Source organism: Pseudopipra pipra, chromosome 6, assembly GCF_036250125.1.
Source record: "Pseudopipra pipra isolate bDixPip1 chromosome 6, bDixPip1.hap1, whole genome shotgun sequence".
Taxonomy (NCBI): Eukaryota; Metazoa; Chordata; class Aves; order Passeriformes; family Pipridae; genus Pseudopipra; species Pseudopipra pipra.
Genome location: NC_087554.1, coordinates 15732110 through 15757489, shown reverse-complemented (window position 1 = coordinate 15757489; position 25380 = coordinate 15732110). Strand labels below are relative to the sequence as shown.

The 25380-nt window shown below is 41.1% G+C and overlaps 1 protein-coding gene across 5 annotated transcripts in view; it reads right to left on the bottom strand.

Annotated features, from left to right (window-relative positions):
* OSBPL5 (oxysterol binding protein like 5) overlaps positions 1-25380 on the bottom strand; it is a 176814-nt gene that overhangs the window by 44101 nt on the left and 107333 nt on the right. For 4 of the 5 annotated variants that reach the window (XM_064657521.1, XM_064657523.1, XM_064657526.1 and 1 more), the window contains exons 2-6: positions 18422-18578; positions 12421-12494; positions 11311-11373; positions 2200-2280; positions 1447-1548 (exon numbers count right to left, since the gene is read on the bottom strand). In XM_064657521.1, coding sequence (XP_064513591.1) covers positions 1447-1548; positions 2200-2280; positions 11311-11373; positions 12421-12494; positions 18422-18578 — 477 coding nt within the window. The remainder of the gene's footprint in view (positions 1-1446; positions 1549-2199; positions 2281-11310; positions 11374-12420; positions 12495-18421; positions 18579-25380) is intronic. The other variant, XM_064657525.1, reaches the window with a different exon arrangement.

The window sequence follows — 25380 nt, the reverse complement described above, 5'->3', positions numbered from 1 at the left end:
TTATTACTGGCTTAGTGTTCTTCATATTTTTATTACTACCTTAGTGTTAGCAGCTTGATTAATTTTTTAGGCAATCAGCACTGCTGGCCCATGTGAGAGTGATCTGTTAACAATCACGGAGGACATGCCAATTAGAACATTGCATATAAAAATGTTATAGCTAGTCTAACTTGACTTATAAGTCATTTTAATAGTGTTCTGCAAAACACAGCTATTAATGGGTTTTGTCAAATACCCCATTTTTAAAAGTACCATCTCCAGCTGATTTACTTCTCTGTCAAGCTCAGTGCAGCTCTCTCTTGTATAAAAGACATTAAATCTGATAGAGTATATTACAGATAACATCTTTAAGAATGGAGAAGCTTCTCAGTAAGGTTAGATCTTGCCTAAGGTCTTCTTGCTTTCAATGTACATAGGCCAAAACTCAAGTCTTATGTCAGCGTTCTGTTTTTGTGGCTCAGCACTATATGTTGCTCACCAGAAAATTCCGGCCACAGCAAACATGCAATAGGTATTTTGTATTTAAAAAAAAATCTTAATATTTATCCATCATTAACAGTAAACACTATGGAAACACTCTTTTGCCAATCTAATTTCTCAAATAAACTATAAGCATGTCACTTTTCCAGCCTCTAATACTGGTCGTAGAACAATGTTGGAGGTTTTTCACATTGGTCAAATGCAATTGTATTGTTTCACAGAATCACAGAATCAATTAGGTTGGAAAAGACCTCTGAGATCATCGAGTCCAACCTATGACCTAAGACCACCTTGTCACCTTTGGAAATTAAGTTCTGCCAATAGAAAAGGGGCAACCAATTCACCATTATTTGAGAAGACTAAATGGCCCCAAAGGAGGAGAAAAGCAGTGCTCAGAGGCAACATCTCTCAATGTCAATCCAAATGTACTTTGCCACATACAAAGTTTCAGGACTTCAATGAGAAGCTGTCACTACTTGAGCCTGTGCACAAGAAGAAATTACAGTTGTCATCAGGTCCAATACATTTAATTCTGTGCCACGACAACATAAACTCCAACTGTCAATAGGACAAGCTGTATCTGCCCAGGCTTTTTCCTGTCTACTCCCTCTTCAGTACAAAAACCACATCCATGGGAAGAGGCCAACAGACACTTTCAGAGAGGAACAAAGAAAGAAACATCATCACTTCTATTTGCACTCTGCACTTTTTGAGACCTTGTTGCTGCTTAAGGACATGGAACAGATGGATTCAGTTAGGTTAAGAAGGAAGGTAAAGATTCCACATAGTTCCACTTTTATAGCAGTTATTTAAGTACAGCTTTACAGCAACTCAAAATTATTTCAACTCAAAATTATTCAGTCTTCCTTCACTCAAAAAAGTGCTTCTGAATAAGTGTCAGACACATTGACTACTTCTCACTTCTTTTTCCCTACAGCTTGAGAAGCAACGGTTTGTATTAAATACCTTCAGCCAGTCTGCTGTGATCACTACACTGGGATCCTTCAGAGCACTGAAGAGTTGTTTGGTAGCTCTTTTCTTCTCTTGTCTGTAATTTTTTTTCTGTACCTGGTTGAGAACAGAGAAAATATAGCTGCTGTAATCACAGCCTTTTTGGGGGAGGAAGGAACATAATGCATTAAGGACAGCTATGTATAGCACAGCTAGAACTTGACCCAGCACAGGTTCCCCAGAAATGAGCACAAGGAAGAACAAAAACAGACATTCTCTTTGTCCCTGAAGTTTCACTAAACATAACCTAGTTTGTCTTTTCTTTAGGGGGAATGGAAAGAGGCTGAATACCCAGTCCTCCTCACCCTCAAATTCAAGATACTAAATCTCATTTCACTCAAACCAAATTATTTATATTTAGGTTTGGTAGACAAGCAAGTGTTTGAGCTATAATTTGCTCAGATTGCCTAGGCAAACCCCTCCTAACAAAACCAGTGAAGGATTACAATCCTCTTGAGGTGCCTAATGGGTCTGGAACATACAAACATAGTGAAATAATTACACTGATCTGTTCTGCTTTCAGTACATAATCTAATCCTCTATATAGAGCCTGTAAATGCCCTTGGCCTATAATGACTCCTACAAGATTCAGAGGCTTCTCTGTGTCTTGGGAAATGGCTCCAAGTAGTTCCAGTGGTTTGTTTGGAAGGTACTATTTGTTTTGTAAAAGAAAGTCAGCTGAGGCTGACTTGGCTGCTTTGCACATACCTTCAGTGTTTCCTTCTTCATGAATTTGGCTGTGGGAGACACACATTCTTTGTCAGACCCATTGCAAAGCTTATATTCAATCTAAAAAAAGAGAGAGAGAAAATAGAAATGTGTTAACATGACGATGTTTAAGTTATGTTCTAATAACAGTTGTTTATATCTTTTGGGAGCTGATTGCAGATTTCAGCAGCATAACACTAAGCAGGTGCACAAAATGCATACCTGCAGTGCAGTCCAAACTCCCTTCTTATACTCATATCTGGCTGGAAAATTCCCCACCAAATTTTCTTGATATTTCTCCCATGCAGTCATTAATTTTGGTAAAAAAAACAAAACAAAACAAAACAAAACAAAACAACAAACAACAAACACAAAACTCCTTAAAAAACTCCATCCGATAAAACAAAAAAAACCCCAATAAAATCAAACCAAAACAAAAACTTATTCCTATCTTTGAAAACTACTCATCTCTTCTCAGATCTGAAAGCATTTCAATTACTGGAATTAAAATTATGGGGAATCTGTTATAGATCTTTCAGAACTAGACTTGATACTGGCAATGACTATTGCCTTAGCTGAAATGTCCAGAAACGAGTGGGCAAAAAATTACTTAATAATGTTATAGATAATACAGTGAATCACCATCGTCTTGGCCTTGCAAAGTAAGGCACAAAATATATACAGTCACTTCAAATCATGTTTGATACTGTCAGGGCTGTTTAAATTCACTCTCAGAGGCTACTGATCTCATCACTGTGCTGACATGCTGAGAAAATGCTTTACTTCTGCTAGACATAATCACAATATTACTGTTACCAAAATAAAATACACTTAGAAAGTACAGCTCTCTGCAGTCCAGCTCACAACAAAGACCCCCACTTGGACAGGTATTGTCAGCAAGTTGTCGAAAACCTAGGGAGGGTTGGAGGTGTGAGAATTATGGTACACTCTGGTCTCTGCTACTTTTTATGTGACCTTGGGGAAGTTACTTTCTTCCTCTGTACCTCTCTTCCTTCCAGCTTTTCATGTGTCTGATGCATTCAGACTGTGATCTTTTAGGTCAGGCACTGTCTCTCCAACTTATGCATGACAGTTTTATAAAAAAAGTTCAGCCCTTGGACACCTTGATTTAATGAATATGACAGAAAAATGAGCTGTACTAAGGAAAAAACGTATCAAATATACTTCCCACTTATAAAATTACTGCTATGATGTGAAACAAACCCACTGGGCTCTCAGACTCTCTCTCCTTTATGTCATGAGTTGATGTGATCATTTTACAGTGCCTTCGTTTCGAGAGACCCACTTTCTTTTTCCCTCCCAGTGACACAGAAACCTCTCAGGCTACTACAGCCACAAACTATGCTGAACGTTAGTGTGAGCAGAAAAATATTTAATGACAGCCAGATCAGTCCTTCTCACATGACTCAGAAAAAAACCCACACAAATGCATGACCAGATCACAGCAAACAGGCCGTCAGCTGTGCTTTGGAGACTGTGGCAGGAGCAGAAATGGGAGATAAGGGAGCATGCTCAACTGACCAAAACCAGTAGGTGACGCAGGATTAGAAATTATGGGCTGAAGGTGCTGTTTGCAACAGAGCCACAGTCACTGTAGAACCTGTTACTTGTTCTCACCCTTGTAGTAGTTTTTCACTAAAAACAGAACTACATGTAATACTTAAGAATAGAGAAATGAAAACTTTATGATGGTGCATAAAGACCAGTGAGGTCCCTGATTGGACTGTTTAGTTTAGAAGTCAACTTGGTTCCACTCAAAGAAAATGCCACCTCTTGGGCTCCTGAAAACTATTCAGTATTTGCCATTTTTGTTTTCATAGAAAGTTAAGCCTGCCTCCTCTGCCTGCAATGCAATCTCTGATGCATATTTTGTATTTCTGTGCTTGAGACTTCACAGTAAGAACACAAGATTTATGGTGGGAACCTCTGCACAGATATGACATCTGAGCAGAGACTTGTGCCCACAAGGTCTTTGTCACATTTCAAAGGGCAGTAGTAGGCATTTGGGAGATATGCTATAAGCCTTTCTTTATGAAGAAACATTTCCAAGTGCTTAAATGTCTCTGAGCAAGAATCCATTCGAATTATTAGGAGATTATGCTTTCATGATTTGAGACATGTCCTCTGAAACCAGTCAGAAGAATTCTCCCCCTTTCTCCCAATTAGCAGGAAGAATGTCCTGTCCTTGAGCCAACTGTTTATTAGTAATTTCACTCCCTCTGGCCTGAGAGATCAGATACAGAGAGAAACACCGCGTACTATTCCTCATTAGCCAGTGTGAGAGGCAGAAAAAGGACAGATGTTCCCAAGATTCTAGGAAATACTGCTCAGGTGCCTGCAAAGCATCAGGATACAAAGAATGCTTTTTGTTCAACCAAATAAAACAAAGTACAGTCCTTTGTTGTCTAGACAATTACACCTTAGAACTTATATAAAGAATAAAATTTTGCCCCTTAAGCTCATTTAACTTGGGGAAATTTACTTGCAGATGAATTCAGAAAGGCTTCCAAAAACCACTGCAAACCTGAGCCCTAATCCACTGCTCATGGGGAACCAGCACTGACACAGACAGAGGCGCTTTCACTGCTCTACCAGCCCCACCTGCCTCCTCCTTGAAGTCACTCTGGGTCATGCTAAAAATAGAGTTAAACAACCACAAGATTTCAAACCTGTGGTGTTCACAGAGACAGACATTGATTCTGACTCTTCAGGAGAGTTGACTCGTAGGTCCATGATGAAGGACAACACCGTGTGCCCAGCGCCAGCCAATACTGCTATGCCTGTCATAAAACCACAGCACATAACAGCTGATGAAGGGATAATCTCCCCTTACACCAACACAGCCTTTAGGAGCTCAATAAATACAGTGAAACTTGTCTGAAACCACAACAAACTGGTCCTTCTCTTGGTTAAAGAAGCTGGATGAGCAGCCCAGGGGGCTGCTGTAGTGGGCTCCTGAACTGCTGTGCTGCTTCCTTCAGGCATTTCCTCTCCCGTGTTTGGGCTACACCTGGACATGCTGAATCTGCACACCTTGCCTGTAAAGGGAAACACGGCCACAGAGATGGTGCACACTAAGACAGGCTTAAGAATACATGAGAAAGAAGCAGCAGCGTTGGTCCTTCACTGCCTGCATAGGAATTTCTAGGCACAGGAAAACAAATATCTGTGCTGCTCTGTCCCAAAACCTGTGATGTACCTACCAGCTGGGTGATGAATACCACAACTCCCCGAGATGGTTGCAAAATGCTTTATGAAGAGAAAGAAAATATTACTATAACCAAGTTTTAACTAGGAGTTGTGGACAAGCTTCCAGATGTACCTGACCTGGAACTTTTGACACTGTTCCCCAGTTACTTTTTAACTGATTGATTCTCCCTCCTGATTTTGCCTCTTGTTATGATTATGAGGATGCATCACCACATATTCTAAACAGCAGTTTGCTGGCAGGTGATCTCCAGGTCTACAGAGTGAAAAGCATTGCATTTCTGGGCTTAAAGTTCCTCTTTTTCCCAGGAAAGGTGGGATCTAAGCCCCCAGGACAACATAACATAGGCCTCCATGCTGCTGACAGTAATGATAGTTCCTTTAGGTTTAACCTGATAAGTGACTTGAAGAAATATGATTTCATGTTTTTGCATTAATCTGTCTTAATAATTTTGATTGTACTTTGTGGTACATATAAGATTCAATTAATTTGGGCCATCAGCTCTAAAGATTCCCCAGACACAGCAAGGTCTAAGGCACATCAAGAGCATTTAATGATGTCTTTCTACTACCCTGCCATTCTCAGCCAGGCAGAAAACTAAGAGAAGCCATTTGTCATCACAGCAAGTCTTTCAAGGGTGCTGGGATAACACTTGTGCAGGATATCAGAATCTGGCCCTCTCTCTGTGCAGCAACATGAACAATATTCACCAGATAAGAGACTTCTTAAAATGGGAAGGTTAGAAATTGGTGTCCTTTTTAAAGGAAGCCACTGGAGTATTCTAATAAGAAAGCAATAGGTATGTTTCCATATACAGGTTCTCATAAGGAGGGAAGACTGTTGATGTGCCAAAAACTTTAACCAGAGCTTACGGTAGCACTTGCAGGGGTAGGAAACTGTTGTCCCTTTTCAGTTCTCTAACCAAATCTGTCCTTTCCAGGACTGAGTGATGACCTTGTCAGCTAACAATGGCTTGTACTGTACTCAAAAACATACTTTTTATCCCAGTTATGTTTCTGTTCCTTTCCATCTCAGTCATGGAGCTCTGCAGATTCACTGCTGACTGTTAGCAGTCATCACAATAGCCTCACACTTCTGCCAGACTTTGTAAGAGAGCATACAGAGTCCTCACAATAGGGCTGTTCTAATCCAGTGTCTTTTGGGTGACTTCATTTCTAAGAGGAATCAAATCATTTCACAGAAAAACAGCCTGTGATCAACTCTGGTGTGGCAGATGCCAGCCCATCAGCATGCCATCCGTGCCTTGGACAACAGCAAGAGGAATATCCTGTTATTTAGTGCAAGCAATCCTTGCTGCACAATAGACAGAATTATTCTAAATCAGACATATTTACATAAAGTCATTCTCAAGCTGTGCTCTGCATATTAACAGCAGTGACAGCTTAGAAGTTGCCCTTTTGTATTCTTTGCATCCAAGTGAGAGAAAGACAAGACCAGATGGGAATCTGAAGGCAGAGCAAAAGTAGCTGAGGTCGTAAGTTATGCTTCACTAAAGCAATAGGAGACGTGCCCTTGGTCACATGTAATTTCTCCAGTATCTTTTCCACATATAATCACTAAAAAACTTGATCACACAAAAAATAAAAAAAAAAAATCAAACAAAAGTTCCTGACATAGTATAAAAACTATGGAAAAGCTGCATTTATTAGCTTCATTAGAAGTGAGAAACTCCTTCTTACTGACGTGAATATTCACATATATCTCAACCAAATTTAAGCAATTTTGGTTTCAATTTATTATAGGCAGTTCTTTTAAAAAACTTTTTACTGTTGTTGTGAATTAACAGCTCATCCAAAGCACAGTAGAATCAGTGAAACAATTCTTACTGGCAAACAAGCTTTGCATTAGGAAAGATTACCCTTCAATTGATATGCCATTTTATAGCAAGCTGAATAATCTTCACCTAAAACTTTCCAGTCTGAAATAAAAAAAACCAAAACCACAAAAATCTCTCTTATTTCAACAATGTCACAAAGATATGGCAACTGTGTTTACAACTCTGAAATAGCACAATGATTAGCACAAACTGAGAAGCCTGAACAAATAAATAGTTGACATGACAACAACATCTGGGGAAAGTCACTGGTGAAATTCAGCTATCCAAGTAACTCCAAATATCAAGTTATACTACTGCTTAGTTAAACGCTTTGTTCCACTGCACTGAATTATAGTAAATAAAGAACAAGTCACAGACCTCATAGGATTTCTATTTGATCATTTAGATGTGCCCTGCTTGGGAAGATCATTCTACAAGTTCAGAATATTCAAAGAACATCTGAGCCAAGACAGGAAGTTGCACACTGAGAAAAATGCTGTTTGATATATTACAGATACAGTGCCACACAGAAAGCTGAAGCAAAGTTTTGCTTTCCCCTTCAGCTTTAGGCACATCTTTTGTTTCTAGGCTGAGCTTAAACAAAGAAAGTAAGCAATGAAAAGCAACTGGACCTGCGGTTTAATGTAAGTTTTGCTAAATTGTTTAGTAAATCATTTCAATTTCAGCACCTCCATTTACTCTCATCTTCTCCATCAGAAACACCAGAATAAGGAATCATGATCACATAACCCAAGGACATGATAGGACTGCTTCTGGCCTACCCAAAACTATCAACTTTGAGACTTCTTTTCTGCAAACAGTTACTGCTGTCTAAATTCACCTTTGTGAGGCATCTGGGAGTGTCAGAGCTCGTGTGCACCAACACAAGTTAGAAAACATGGAGCATCCCTACTTCTCAGTGCAAAACCCCATCCCTTCTCCATGTGATTTTTCCAGGATATTCCAGGCTACATCTCTGCTCATTTTAAATCAGCTGCAAAGTCCCCTGTGGACAACAGTGATTACCCTAAAGTACTGCACATAATGGAATTGAAGAAGCAAGGTATATCAAGCCAGGGCACAGGAACTGAGTGTAAGTCTTGATAGAGACAACTAGCTGCAAAATAATTCCATCCGTAACACTGAGAGCATGAAGTATGGTAATGAAAAGCCAGCAAGGGTCCAGTTGAGCATAACACCACCTGGAAGCACTAGATTCTCCTACAAAGCCATGCTCAACACACACAGGGGATGTTTCACTCCTGAATATCTAAAAGGTGATCCCTGCAAAACTGTATCTGTCTGACAACTGATTCCTTGGTTTGCTGGCTAAGGGAGAACAGAGGGAACGGTACCCTTGCAGGTTGCCACATTTGTAAATTATCTTTTATGGTAGTCCCAAATGTAACCATGTCTTGAGCTACCTCAGAGGTTAGGAGCATGATTCATAGATCTAGAAAAGTAAATTCGAGACAGCATGGGAACTGCAGCTTAAATCTCAAATGATCGGTCTGAGCTGTTTCAAACTACTTTTGGCTGAAATAAATTTCTAACAGTCAGTGAGATTCATATTTCAGATTACAAATCACACAATAAAGGCCTGAACAATTCAGGCATGTAGAAAAACTCATTCACAACGCATTACCCTCACATACATCATATAACTGTGCACGCAACAGCCACACTCCTACAGCTTTATAGACTTCACTGTGGCATTAGCAAGGGACTGGAAAAGTGAAGTACCACTGAGATCCAGCTTCAAGATTATTCTCACTATCCCTAAAAATACACCTCAATTCTTTGTGGGCCCTGCATCATACCAAGAGACTCCAGCTGCCCGCCATCCAGTAGAATTAATAGGTAAGCACAGGAAAGGAAGAAAAAGAACATGTGGCACTGCATACTGTAATAAAAAGTGCCTTATAGGACTCTGACAGTACTGAATGAGTCACAAAATGAGAGAAAGGCATCTCCTGTCATTATCAGGTGTGTGCTAACTGTACTACCTGTCTGCCTGATGAGCTTGAGGTTTGGTTATACTTTTACACCCAACTATGAGTACTGGTCCCAGAAAACAATGCTAAAGGGCTCTAAAAAAGAGAGAAACTATTATGAGAAACAATCTGAAATAAATAAGATAATAATTTTTTCCCCCTTGGTAAAGGACATAAAAGAAACTCAACTTAAAAAATTAAGTAGGAGAAAATATGCTGCAGGAAAGTTAGCAATGTAATATGTAGTTGAACTGTGCCTTAAATTTGTTTTAATAAAATATGGGGTGAGAAGCCACGACTGAAATCAGAAATATATATTAGTGCTAAGAACCACACAAACACGCTGAAAGCAAATGTTCCAGCATCAAATATTTGACTGTCTGTACAGATATGACAACTGGGACGTGTTCACACCTCAGACATAAGAGAGCAGTCCACCTGTGAGCACAGGGCTCTGTGGCTGCAGTCACATGGCTGCACAGGTCACAAGTTCACAGACATTTATAGGGATTTTATAATACATTCTCTCTGCTAACCTTGGAAACCTGCAGCCTGTTCCACCATGCAATGTGGATATGGCCTGAGTGAAAATGTAAAGTTGTTTCCACCTTACTGATGAAGATGTGAAACAAAAAAAACAATTAATCTGCCCTAGGAAGTGCAGGGAATCCAAGGCAGAATTGGGAATTTGAGGTTACCTAAACCCCAGTGCAGGGATTGAATCACTTGACTGGCTTTCCTTTCCTTCTCATTACTGAGTGAAGAGTCAATGTGGTGTGGTACATCAAAATAGTGCTGCTGAAAGAACATTGATTTCCAACAAGGTTTGTTATATCCACTGTGCCAAAAGAAGGGCAAGTATTCATGGCACAGATCTGTTACCTACAACATTTACTTCTGAATCCGTTAATTAAACCTGCACATCCTATGGTTCGGTTTCTAAGAATTATTCCCCCCCTGCTATCAGGAATCTAAACATGACCCAATTACCACACACTCTTCCCTTTGATTCAAGTAGGTGGAATCACTATTTATTTTTAAACTGAAAGAGTGTGACCGATCCCTGCTTGCAGTTCTGCACACCTGACAGTAAAGTTTCATTTTAGAGCATTATAGCTGAGTGGATGTGAAAAATTACATATTAAGCAAACTGACTACCAGTTTGCCTAAATTTTTAAGGTACAAGTCATTTCACAATAAGGACTCCCTACTGTCACTGATGTTGCAAAGCTTGACAGAAGACAAGTTACATGGCTGGAGAAGAGCAAGGTAGTGTATATAACAGCAAGGTGAAGCAGAGTGAAGTGAGAATGAAAAATGCTACAGCACAGGTTCAGTGAGGCAGAAGGTCTCCAAATCAGACATGATGTGTCTAAGCAGAACATTTGGGCAGGAAAGAAACACCTAGCCCTGGCCCATTCAGTAGCCAAAGCAATTGCAACACTACAAACGAGTAAGCAAGTTGAAGTTTGGTGTTTTGGTATCCTCATATCTGTTTTTAGTCCACTGATGTTTCAGAGCAATTCTGACTATTGTAAAACCAAAGGCTTAGGTTAGTGAAACCAAAGTTCATGTCCAGACCCCCACTTATTTTGAATCACAAATCTGATGCAGTTGTTTACTGTTGTGCATTTTCTCTTAACTCTTCCTAACAATTACTCTTGACACCACCAAAGAGAGACCCATCAACAGCTCCCCAGTGCACACACAGCATGGCAGGAATCTAGGTGGGTACCCAAATTTTCCATGGGTGCTTCTCCTTTCAAAAACACACCTATGGAGACTAATTAGCAAGGCAGGCCCAGAGGCTGGGAAAACACAGTTAAGCCATGCTCTCAACCCAGAAAACTCTCATAAATACATTCCTACTCTTGGACTCATCCTGCATCTCAGAAATCAAACTCCCTTTTGGACAGCATTTCACTGCTCTGAGTTGTCCTGTCCAGAAAAAGTCCTTCTTCTTTACATTCCTAAGTCATTACAAAATTCAACAACACTCCTTGTAAGGCGTGCAAAACATCTAGCTTTAAAGCAGCCCTGGATGCAGTTACCTGGTCCTTGGGCTTCTCCACTGCCAGGATAAGTGGGAGGCTGATCTTCCTAGAGGAACCTGCCTGAAAAAGCAAAGCCAAGGTTGGTTTGCAGCTTGCCAGGTTCCCGCAATAGCAGAGGACATGTACACGAGTCCTTGTTCCATACTCCCAGAGCTCCTCTCATCACCATCTCCCTGTGCTGACCTCTGCCAGGGCATCCCAGGAGAACAACCTGCAAGCTCCAGGCGAGTGTAGACAAATGTACTGGAAGATGCAGAAACTATTTTCATGTCTAATAAGAAATCACTTGTCTGCAGCTGTTTCTTTTGTGCTATATTTTCATTTCAGCTGGTGTCACTTGCATTTTACAGCTTCGCAGTTCAATAAATGTAGTTAAAAATTTATTAACTGGTCTTGCTTCTGTTTTTAGTTACCCTCCAGAAACATGTTAGGGATCTGTGGCCAAAAAAGCCTGTACATGAATCTCAAAGCCAGATCTAATTTATAAGGTTGATTCCATCTCCACAGGAAATCAAACCCAAGCACTCCATAACTCTTGATGCAGAGGCAGGTTTTGAACACCAAGACTCAGAGGCTTTAGATCCAGTTTTACCTCTCTGTAACAGGTTGGATGGAAAAGTTGTGTTCAGGAAATATTGGTTAGTTTGTGTTCCTCTCCTGTTACACTACTTCCCAAAGCTCTCTCCCAGGATCTCAATTCACTGTTTCGGATGCTATGCACTACACTAAATACTACAGTTTTCTCTTCCAAAACAATTAAGGTTCATGATGGCTTGCTGATCAGGAACAGCAGGAGACACCTCTGCTGACAAAATTAACCTTTCAACCATAATTATTCATATCTAATTACACTGCCAATCGAGGCCCAATTAAACAGGGTTCTTCTGCGGTAGGTGCAATCAAGTCAGAGTAAAGTGTAGACTTCTTTGTCATCCCAATCATGCAAAAACACTCATTTTCTTTCTCTCAAAACATGCACACATAGTTCCTGCAGGAACAGAGGGAGAGGCTTTCTCAATGACTTAAAAACAAGAGAGTAAGAATGATTAATAACAGCCCGAGAAGAAATGAAAGCAAGACAGGGAATGGATCCCTATCCCAGAGTACCTTGCTAATCGAGTTTGGAGTCTGTGGTGTCTCATCCTTCAGTGCTGATGGGCTATTTCCTTCCACCTCTTTTCCTGCAACAAAAAAATGTAATTCAAAACCAGAGAAATTCTGTGCAAAACCATGGCTCGTCATGGCTTTAGAAAGGACTGCTGCTAACATCACACAAGGGAAGTTGTCATGAGAAAGAGCAGCCACACCACAATCACAGAGAGGGATCTTGCAGAGCTTGAAATAGCCTGGATCCACATGCTTGGGCCATGCAACAAGATACTCAAAAGTTAGGTCTCGAAATACAGTGGTAAACCAACATGATGGTTGAAAATTCCAGCATATGAAGGCTGGAAAAAACCCCAGAAATAAGATTGCTTATGCATCCTTAATCAGCTCCCTTCTGTGTCTCCATTATGATGCAGTCTTTAATTACATTACCACAGTCTGTTCTTTTCTTACATACCCCATGCCTCATTCAGAGCAAATAATAAATGCAACTCAGTTCATAAGCAGCTATTCAATCCTCCTTGGTCAGTATCTGGCAAGTACATACAGATGCACTTGATAGCATGTTTTGTTGGACAAATAATAACCATTATCACAAAATGTTACAGAAGACAGAACAGCATCTAGGCATAATTAGTAAAACAAAATTAAACACAACTTGCAGAAGATGGATGTCTTCTGATCAAGTTATTTGTTAAAATAAGAAAGATTTACAATTTATAAGTAGTATTTATGAACTCTGTGGCATTTTCCAAGCATTGGAAAAGCAAGGATTCCCACTACTCAAATATTCTAAGCTTGCATACGTTATATACTGGCATGAGTATGTGTAGTGCTAGTCCAAGCAATAAAATGCTATGATAAATCCTGTTTTTTTGCCAACTGTAATCATGTCCTTACAGTAAAAGAAAGCACAGATCTTTTATTAAGGAAAAAAGCAAAAAATAGTCTCTGATTGATTAGACTAGATTTTTAAGTACCAAGATAGTCATTGTTAATCAATTGCAATGTAGTTTTCTTCTCAAAACCGTTGGCAATCAGGGCTTCAGAACATGAGATGCAGTAAAGAACCACTGAGACAGTGAAATATAATACATTTGTAGCACACTGCAGACATGGGAACTGTTGAAAACGTTTCTAACATTGTGTGGGCCAGCCTTGGAAACAAACACCGCATAATGCAAAACCAGAAAGGGAAAATCCTCATTCTCTCGAAGACCACAGAAGTTGTCACAGATGTGTCAGAAGCCATAATTTCTCCCGGAATTATCAGAGCAGCCTTTTAAGAAGCCAAACACTGTTAGAAAAGCCAGTCACAAGAAGCTCACTGAAAAATAAATATCCTCATGGCCATGCCCTGCACTTCCATCCCAGCACACAGGAGAGAACAAGCATATCCTATTATAACCAGAACTGCAACTGTGCTACAGGGTTCTGCCACTAAAGAGACAGGACAAAACCATACCCTTCATCCAGGCACTAACAGGCAGTTGGGGGTATCAACTCTTAAATGTGAGAAAAGACTTTGTGGGACAACTGTCCAACTTTCCACATAGTGACAAGGGTTGGGGTGGGGGTTTAGAAGTGTTTCTCACCCCGTGGCCCAGTGCTGCACTGTGCCACGTGCACACAGCCGTGCTGATGCAGGAAGCCTGGGAGAAGAGCGGTGGCACGTGCGCTGCTCATGTGGGCAAGTGAAGCAGAGGAAGGACCTATGCAGACACACAGAAAGGTGGTGCAACAACAGGGCACCCATATCCCAACCTAGTTTCTTTGATGTCACTCCTCCCCTGGAAACACCGAGCCCTAAGTAATACTCTCAGAAACTTAATGTTCATGGGCAGGAGAAAATCCCCAAAATATCCTCAGTGGCCAGAGATTTGACAGTCCCTTTGTGCTACCATGACAAGTGGGATGGCCATAAGCACTGCTGTGTATGGATTAGAACCTGCATTTCTGGTTTTTTTCTTTCTCTGATGCTGTTTGCCTCTTTATAGGCCCCCACTCTCCTTGACAGAGGAGGTTGGAAAAAACTCACAAAGCCATGTAGCTGCTGCAATTGTTTCCCATGAAGAGTTTTTTCTGCACATGTATGGGAAAGTAACATATGGTCTAAAAGTTCAAGTAAAGTTAATGGGAATCAGCTGCTGCCTGCTCCAAGGGAATGGTGTCTATTAGCATAACAGAATTCACATCCATTCTTTATTATGTCTCATTTCTTAAAGAAAGCTTAACTCCAAGCTTTTATCCATACAAAAAGCCTGAACATGAGACATTTCTGCCTTCTCTCAGTAATGCAGGTAAAAGGATTTGCACCTGAACATTGAGATTTTCACTGTTCCTGAGGTTATGGACCATCCTGCTCACAGAGCATTATGGAAAAAAATGGGACATGCAACTGTTCATTCTTACCGTATCATTTATAAGGCTCCATAAGGTATGTTTATGAAACAACATATATTAGTTTCTTACACCAAACTCATTAAGTCTATTGGGAATTGTGAGGGAAAGGCTGTTTTTCAGGGGAGCGCTATCTTTGCTGCCAGTCCCAAGCAAATTCGCTGCAGCCATGCGGAAGGAGAGAGCCAGTCATTGTTTGGAAAGCAAATTTCATTGAAATGATGTGGAAGTCTGTCAAAAACCCCCACACATAGTTAAGTGCACAGAAAGTCCAAAAGCGAGAGACCCACCCAGAGCACAACAGATACAGCTGTCTCAAGAAAATAAATAGGAAACCACTTAAAAACATACAAGAAGATAAATATTAACTGGCTATAGGAGCTGAAGTTCTTATCTCCCTGATTAAGAAAACATAATGCCCACCACAGAAATAGAGCTGAATCTCTCTCAACTTAAAAGTGCTGGCTGCCACCAGGGCAGCAAAGAAGGTTCCTCCACAAAGTAGCCCAAAAATTTTGCACCAAATAACAAAAAAGGTTTTGAGAAAGGAATCAGTGGTGCTTACGGAAACAGCCTTCACCACATTGTGAAGAAAACTGCCAACATTCCAGTCTTGTGGCTAGAGAGTAGAATTACTGATACCTTCTTTTTATCCATTACTCTCATGAACAGGAAAAATAAATATTTAGTTCCTTTCCAGGAAAGTAACCATTCCTTTTCTTTGGCTTTCTGCTGGGCATCAATCCTACAAGTGCATTTGCCTTTACCCTTTATAAACAATGATACAGTAAGCATGACTGATCAACAAGAGGAAATACAAGCTCTGATATGTGAAATTACTGCCAATAAAACCTGTTTCTGCTGTAAATATCAGCCACATGGCCTAATGGCAACACCTTGACTGAAATGTAGTTCTATGTATCTTTCACAGTAAAATTCCCATATTCATAAAAGTACATCTCTTAGGATGCAGACAAGCTGGGCTAAATTTTTATTTAAAGACTGTGTGATCTTGCAGCCTAGTCAAAAAGAGAGATTCTCTAAAAATTCTTTTAGCTACTCACCCAATAAATTTCCTATTCTCTGAAATAGAAAATAGAGAAAGGTTCTCTCTCCTCCTGGCTAAGTGAAAGACAAACACGGACAAGGAACAAGAATTCATGTCTCTCTAGTTTGTGAACTTCCTATAAAAAGAAAATATCTTACTCCATTTTTTTTTCAGTTACAAGAACCATTAGCACTTTCATATGCAAGCAAGAGGCAAAAAGTCCAAAGTGTTATTTCAGACAGTGCCCTCTGCATTTCCCATATATTTCCTTCAAGAGAAAAAATCCTCTTGCCAAACTGAATCTCCATAGTGTAGACTGCTTGAGGTGTAAAGTCTGTCACTCCCTACTCACTGAAGTATTTACTTGCACACCTTTATTGTTGGAGGGTGAATTCTAGATGATGGTGCTGTGAGACCTGCAGTTCCAGCCACTAAATTCCTGGCAGGAAATCACTGGGCTTTGCTGCCCACTGCACCCACTCAACACAGTCAGCCCAGCACTCACATAAAGAAAATCTGCTGGGGTCAGGCAGCAAAACACAGACCACTGAAAAAGCCTCAAGAACACAGAAAAGCAGAGAACAGAGAAATATTGGATGCAGCTTATGGACATAGACCTTGGGCTTGCTGCTATCTATGGTGATAGCAGCATCCTTCAGAGGGATGGGAGAAGGTGGAGGGAAGCACACAGGCTCAGAGGAAAACCAGGCAGAAGCAGCAGCAAAGGAGTGAAAGGAGAGCCCACCAGAGTAAATGGCAACCGAACGTGAAGAGTGACAGCTACTTCTTACAGGAAATATGAGGACAACAAAGAGACTGCAGCTCCATGGGGACAGGGAAAGAAATGAAAGGAGTAGAAGAAGCGTAAGGATAGACAAAACCCCAGGCTCCCTGCAAGAAATTCCCTTGCTGAAACAGTATAACTTCTGCCTCTTTAAAAGGGATATTCTCTCCTTTACAAATCCTTTGCCCTGTGCTCTTCCTTTGCAGTTCTGAGGGCTACTGCCCTCACTGACAACATGCTGGAGGTTACCTGGGAGAACCGTGCAGCAGAACAGAAGCTCCTGCATGGCTCAAGGCACTTGTTCTGCTAAGCCCAACAAAGGCTGTTTGGTCTGGCTGCCAGGAGGGATCCAGGAGAAACAAAGTGATGGGGGAAGCTGAGGAAGAAACAAACTCTTCCAGTCACCTCCTCCAGACTAAAACCCTCAACTTGCCCTGGTTTCTAAAAGATTACACCACAGAAATACCACTGTGAGGAAGTCAGTAACTTTTTTAGCATTGAAAATTCTGGTAAGAACTGAAGAATGGGCAAACTGTAAGCAATGGCTCTCCATCTCCTCGAAGCAAGGGGAAGCAACTACAGCCTGGAAAATCAGTCCTTCAGCTCCCAAGGACAGCAGAAGCGAGCTGTTTACTTGCCACACATTTGTACAGACTGTGCTTATGGGCAGCTAGTGCTTCAGAAGTCCCTCCAGGTTTGAAATGTATGAGATTTTAGGTGTCCCATTTCAAATTGTTTTCAATTTGATTAACCAAAAGGTTGTTGAAGCTTCCAGGGGCCTCAGTGACAACCAGGATTAGTCAGCACTGCTGAAAATAGGCTTCCCACTGCCTTGAAGCAGACACTCACAAACAAAAATACCTGCAAAATCAGAGGCCCTTGAAACATTTGCACTTAAAGACAATTAGCTCAGGAAATCCAGATCTTGTTCTGCTCTACATCTGAAAAGCCCAGAGACTTTGTTGGGTGTTACATTTATATGAACACTGAAACCTTTTGACAGATGCTATGTTCTCTCTCTAGATATCAGTGTTTTGAGACCTCACGAAGGTGCTGTGAGGTTTGACTATTTAGCACTGACATGGCAGCTGCAGATGACAGCTCTACAAACTTGTGACTGCCCCCTGAAGCACTTGTTTATAGACTGGAACAGAAGCATTGTCTGCAGACTGCAGTCAAGGAAAGACTTGAATGTTTATTGTGAGCAAAAAACACTGAAACAATAAAATGAGCTCTTTTTCCTTCAAGAGGGGTGTTAGGAAATTCAAAGCAAAAAAAGATGTAAAGAGAATGCTAAGTCAGTCTGCCATTCATTGCAACCTGTCAAGATTCCTGGTACTTGTAGTGTTTGTAGATATTTACAGAACATTAACTACTGTTGTAATATTTATCCTAGGCTCTAAATCTGAACAGGGAAACCTGCCATTAAATGTCTGCAAACGGAGCCAGTAAATCTTAAATGAGTCCAATGTTTAGGGTGAAACACATCAAATGCCTCAAAGTGGAAGCACCTGAAAACATTAGCCATTTTTTAAACGTGAGGCCATGCAGTGTTTGAACAGTTACAAACCCCACATCTGATGCCCTCCATTCCCACTTAATGCCACAGCAATGATAAACAACAGCATCATGAAAGCAGCACTATCTGGGATCCAGTAAGTCTGTGTTGCAGTAGCTTCTCTCACATTCTCGGCAGCATGCTAAATTATCTCCTTGCAGTCAAGCACCTGAGACATACCACTTTCTGCACTGACACACCAGAAACCAACCTGGGCTGAGTGGGTAGATGTCATTGTCGGCCCCGAAGAACAGATTGCGCGTCAGCTTGCGAGGATCGACCTTCTGAGGAGTGGATGATGCCGGACAGAGGGAGAACCTGCGACGAAGAAAGTTCTCCTCCTTCATGGCATGAGCTGTGGGGGTTTTCTGAAAAAGAAAGATAGAAATGACAGTTCATTTTACGACATGGGAAATTGAAGTTTCACACCTAGATGACTCTGCTGCTTCAAAGCCAACTAATTCTATGTAGTGCATCAGATCTTTTTACAGAGTCCTAGAAGGCTATGCAGGGAAAAAAAAGAAAGTGATATTAGTTTGAAGCTACAATTACTGATTTGCTGACTCTCGGTATCTGCAAACTGTAGGGAGCAGGACACTGCTCCTTGGTGAATCCAGGCAGTATAACATCCTCCTACCTACAGAGATCTATTAGGATAATAGCTACTTACTAGGTCCATCCAGTGCACAGTCCATAAAATTCACTTTTTTTTTTAAAATGGTCTGGGAGTCTGTTTCATAAATGCAACTCCACTGCTGTCAGCAATTACACCATTTCCACAAAAATCAACGTTAATCTGAGCTGTGTGGAGGAAGACCAGCTGCCCTGGCTGCAGAGAGCAGTAAGCAGAGATCATGCCAGTGTTACTCCTGCTCTAATTTCCAATTATAGCACATACAAATAATTTCAGTTTCCTTTAAAATGCCATTTAGATCAGTCTCGCAGTGTGATCAATAAGATAACCGTTGCTCCTCTGTGAGGGTAAAGACCAGCATTTGTCTCCCCAGAAGCCCCCCTGCATTCCCATACAAGAGCCTGGTGGTACTTTGGTCTTTACCACCACTTGGCTAAAGCATTAGACTATCCTGGCTGGAATTAAAGGTTTCTTTTATATCCATCCAACAAGCAGTTCTTTCTTACCCTTTACAAGCAGATATTATGACTGTCTCCTCCCCGAGTTACAAGCTTTATTCTCTCACCATGTGCAGCCAGAGGAAGGGCTCTGGATAGCAGTAAAAAGTGTTAACCCAGCCTCTGGGTGGGCATCACACACCACAAGGTCTGCTGCTTCTCTGGGGGACAGTCACTGAGGTAAGAAAAACTCTTTAGGATAGTACACATTTCCTGAAAAGTGTCTCCAAGTTTTCCCATCTCTTTTAGGCTACCGGGAAAGCAAAAAAGACAAAGCTGCCCAGTCACAGTGCAGTTCCAGAGAGCAGGACATCACATTCTCCAAAAGCCCTATTTGTTATCTGTGAAGTGGCTGTAAGACAGTACCCACTCAGCAGCAGCATTTCACTGTAACCCCTTCACACAGCTCCTGCTGAAAGGCTTTGCACTTGAGCGCCAAGACATGCACACTGGACAGGGCTGCCACGGACTGAGCCTTCCCCTGGTGCCTTACATGATGACATGTGACAACAGCAGGGTGAAACGAGGTGGCTGCAGCTTTCCACTCACTGCTGCCCTGCCTCCTGTCAATTCAACTGCCCAGAAAACTGCCCTACAAACACATATCCAGGCTCAAAACGTCCTCGGGTTCCCATTGCGGCCAACAGCATCTCTGAGCCAGCAGGTAACACAGCTAATTTGGCAATGTAAATAAACCTTTATTTGCTCAGAAGCTCTTGACTGCATACAGCTGGGCGGAGAGAAGATGCAAAATTAAAGCTAACTTTAAAAAAAGAAAAGAGAGAGGAGGAAAATACAGCTAGTCATGTGTCTGAATGCAAAATATTTTAAAATAATCCAGGTCTAAATAGCTGGGTTTGGAATGCTAACAGTGAGCTATTTTTTGTCCTTGTTCCCAAAAAGGCAGTCTCAACTCTCTACCTCTAGAACTGCTGGTAAGTGGCTCAGAACAAAAGCAGATGAGTGGGATACTTTCTCCAAAAAGACACAACCTGGCAAGGCTGTGCTGACGTGCAGGAAGGCATTCAGAAAGCCAAGGCCCATCCTGTGGAAAGCAGGCTGGGGAACAGGTTACAAACATAAAACATCCATCCATCAGCTCTTACTCCCTGCCAGGGTAACAGAAAAGCTGTGTCCATCATCATTTTGTCTCAGCAATACCACAAGCCACGTCAGTGGAGAACTGCCAGCCAGCACTGATGTCGGTGGCAAAACCCCTCCAGAGCAAGAGCAGGCTGTGTACTGGGTCAGACACACCAGAACACAATTCCTTTCAACTGTCGCTATATTCACTATGCAGAGAGACCAATACTCTAGCATTTCCTTGACTTATTATTTCACACTATTTAACCACAGGATAATTGTCAGAATTCCTGTACTGATGCTCTCTCATCCCCAGAGTTATTTAAGCCACGGGCTTGACGGCAAGAATTCTGTATGCCTTGTTCAACTGGGAACCACCACTGGACAATAACAAATGAAAAAGATTTTCCCCAGGTCTGTAATTTGCTGTCTCTTCTCTTATATATCTTAATACAAGCTTGTGGCAGCAACTCATCTCTTTTTGACCACACAGATCAATTTAGGAAAGTTCCTCTTAACTGGGTGCCTTTTGGCAGAAGACCCTCAGTGACCAAAGCTCCATGAGAAGCAGCAGCAGTGATGTGTCTGTCTGTCAGTCACACACACAAACCGCGCCACACACTGTGCCACCAATATCCTGGCCTGCTTTTCCAAGATATCTAACATTGAATTGCTCCAGTCCACAGGCACTGATCCTTACAATATTTGACCCTCATCCAGACAGCCTCTTATGTCATCCATATTAGCAAGACCTTCCCTCCAACTGGAAGCTAAGAGCAGCAGAGCCTTTAATTCCATGTGCTATATGGTATGCTCACAGTTCAACTTACTTTGCCTTTATTTTGGGTAAAAGAGAATAATTGTTGGCTTGCAGTTCATTCCCTGACTCTGCACCATCTTATATTACCATTATATTTTTTCAGAAAAGGCTGAGATGGACAGACTCAGCTTACAAGATTTCACCTCATTACACAGTAAAAATGTAGCACAAAATCACAGAAATGGACTTTCTTTTGTATTTTCATTTTTTTTAATACATCAGATCACTTTTTTCCTTGTTAAGAGAAAATGTAGATCACACTACAAAGATTCTATAATACATCTGAAATATTTGGTTTGGTTTCCAAAAGACATCTCTGTGTGTATCCGCATCTGCATCTACCCTGATTTATGCTCCCTCCCAATGCCTCTTGTAATATTTACAAAAGTCCATGAACTCTAACAGGCATTGGAAAACTTGAAAATATTAGTTTCTTAAAAGTTGCATCTTAAAAGATCAGTAGCTAAAGAAAGGAGGGAAACTGTAGTTGTCTTCTGACAGAAGGGCAATACTATGAACTCAGCTATTACCAAACATCAGTGAATCCAACATAAGCCACAAATCCATAAGAGATTGAGACCTCATTAACTCAATTACTCTGAGAGCTACTTGTTTTATCTGTCCATAAGGGTCTGACTGCCCAAGCTGGCTTCAAATAACATAAAGCTTCTGAGAGCTGTAGGGGATGATGAACAGTACATGCCAGGGGCAATTTTCCAAAGGGATGTAACAGGAAGGTGGGAGGTGTGTTCAGTGTTAAGACAACTAAATAATCCAGCCTCTGCCCAGAATCACCTGTGTGAGATAGGAGGGTGTGAAGGGTTTCAAGAATATTGTCTTGTACTAAATCTACTTTCATAACATTAAAGTGTAATTATCTAGAAAACATACAAAAGTTCAGTGTCAATGAAGTATCTGATAAGAAATAAGCAACTGTAGAAGATAGGCTTCTAGACATGAGTGATTTTGATCTTCAAATCTTTCATGACTGATTTGAAGATAACATTGTTGTTCTGAAACCCAAATTTACTTCTAAATCAGTATTTTGGAGGTTGCTTCAGGATATGGCAGATGCTTCACACAAACCAGTTCTGCAGAGGCTCAGGGAATATAGAAAAAGTAAAAATCAAAATTGGGCCAGAACTCCAGAAGGTCAAAAATTGCCATTCTGTCGCCAAAACACTTATGTAACACAGGGCAAGCAATTTCACCTACTGCTCCTGCATTCTCTCCAAATCCAGCAGATGAGATGGAGAATTGTCCTAGAAAGACAACATGTCTTAAATTGAAGATGCCAACTGATGCAGAATTCATAAGCTCTTTTAGGAAGCTAACTTCGTAATGAAGAGCCTTCCCTCTCTCTCTTACGAATTTACCTGGTTGTTAGTCTTGACAGATTAAAGCACCCTGAAGTTTGCAGCTCAGGTCATTTCTGGCCTTCTACTCTGTGGTCTTGATCATAAAAATGAAGGAAAGGTAATACAGAGAGTAAGGACAGAGCCACTAAGCACATTACTTCTCAGGATTGCCTCTTTTGTGGTAACCGTAGCAAGCAGTAATGGGCTATTAAATGTGGGCTGTTCACCAGAGCTCAAAAAGGAATAAATAACTCAGCAGCAAGAAATAAACTTCTTACTAACCCTGTCTTTGAGGCCACTTTATCTTTTAAAAACAAAATATACAGCAGATGAGAAGTCTATGTCAAACCACCATGAAACATAGGACAAATGAAAGTGGTGAACTTAACCCGGTGCAATAGCCCAATGAGACTTTCACTCCCAGGCACCTTCAGGAACAGCCAACAAAGATGAATGGGGCAAGAATAAAAGTTCTTTATCAGCAAACCTCGTGGCTGCCATTAAAGCAAACGGGAACTGTCAGTGCTCTCCTCTGGCACTGGACCCATTTTGGGTGAGGGCAGCAACTAATACACTTACAGATGATCAGTGCTGGTGTAGAGATGCCTTTCACCCAGCTGCTCTGCATTCTGGGCCTTTTGTGCTTGCTGGGAAGATAATGGCAGCTTTCAGCATTGGGCTTGAAGCTTCTGGGGATGGAATTTTCCTGGCTTCTTCTTTAAATTTTCAAAGTTCCTGATATATAATTACCACCCAGATAAACACTGTGAAGATATTATTTTGTCCCTTCCCTCTGCAAACTGGGGGGGTAGGTTAGTTTGCTTACTCTCATTTTCAGCACTTTAAAATAGATTGGAAATATGTACTTCTCTATAAATAGTTAATTAGGGGGGTTGTATAGTCAAGAAGGCTGTGCTAGTTAGGAGGGACTCTTAATTTATTCAAATCTTGTTTCAAAAAAACCTTCTCTTTTTCTGGTCACTAAGTATTTCACAGAAATTAAATTAAACCATATTATGTATTCACAGAAGTCATTCACTCCAAAACCTGCATCAATAGAGAAAATTTAATCTAAAGATACTGACATTTCCTGATCCAATTAACCCTGAGGAGGTAAAAATTTCATGAATGAAATCAGAAGGAAAATTGTTAGCAGACACATTTCTAGCGATTACAGTTCTAAGTATTCATAAGGAAAAACAGCAGCTCAAATCCTCAAAGAGGGTAAATTATTAGTTCAGTGATGTGCTGGTGATTTACAACAGCTGAAGAACCACAATCAATTCAGGAAGTCTGTGAAATCTGTTTCTGAAACCTATTCCCAAAAATGCCTATTAATAAGATAGATAATTGGACGACCAACTCCCAGTAGCAGTTAAATAAAACCTGATACAATGAAAAGTGGCTGTGCAGGCAATGTTTTTCTCTACCTAATTCACGTTTGCTTGTTGGAGAAATGGCAAAACACATATATTACAGCTGCCACTTAATATTTTGGGCTTTTGTGCTGTTAGTTGGAACCCGAAGCAATGGAGTAGGTGTCAGCTATCCTCCAGAATTATTTAGGGTCAGCGATACTCAGTGGTGCTGGCAAGGGGACCTTTCCTCACCAGTGGTCGTCCCTAATATGTTCCTCCTGGACCATGTCACACTCTGCTGGATCCCAAACCAGCCCCAGCAGCTCCATGGTGCCCTACTCTCCCAATCCCCTATGCATTCCAGACGAATACACTGAAATGCTGGTACTGCAAGAGTGCTCCAATTTTAAGGATTGCCATACCCTCTGCTGCATGCCATACTACTCAGCTTGAAGATCAGTCCAGGCTGGAAAATCAAGTAATGTGGGTTGCTGAAGACACCCATCTGCAACAAAGGAACCGGCTTTGTTAAGATCACATGCAACAGGAAGGATTTCTCTCAGCTGCTTTGGCAAGCTCAGGAGTATGGCTAGTCCGTCCCTACAATCTAACTCAAAGCTCACATGTCCTGAAGAGTCCTTAAAGCTGCCCCCCTTGTGCTGTTTTTGTGGAAGTTGCCTACCCCAGCCACCCTCAGCAATCTGCCCTTGCTTTCTCTGAGAACAGAAGAACAACCTCTTTCTATCACCTTCTGCCTCCCCCCCTCACTTTTCCTGCACTGGACAGTGAAACTTGCGTAGTAATCAGGAGACAAAACTATTTCCTCCCTTAATTCTCTGTAAGATGTCTTGATTAATGTTTCCTTTGTGTACACCAGAACATTTCTAGCTTTAGGCATGCCAGGAGCACTTAGATGCATAATCTTCTTATGACTAATCTCTCTCTACAGTGAGCATTATGTACAAAGACCACAAACAGAACAACTACAGGCAAAACCAGGCCCTGAATGCCTACAATAAGAAAAAAATATCCCAGATTGTTCCTTTTGGGGAACCCTATCTAACTCAGGACAAATAAATTTCAAGGTAGGGTCACAAAGGTCAAAACCTTTATATTTGACGTGCAGGAAAACCCTCTCTTCAGAATCATCTCTGGTTTGGATAAACATCTGTGAGCAAACACCAGCCCATCACTAAAGCCATGTTGTGTTTGGAAGAGGGATCACTGCAACCTTATGGCTTAGAAATGAGTACTGCAATAAGCATTACATACACAATCCTCATGTGGAGTTTTTTGTCTTAAAACATTGCAATTTACTCTGTAAACATTATGCTAGTGATTTCTTCCCACTAAGAATATTGAGTGGGTCACTGAAATGAATGCTTAATGATTTTTACATCCACCTCCTCTGCCCTTTAAA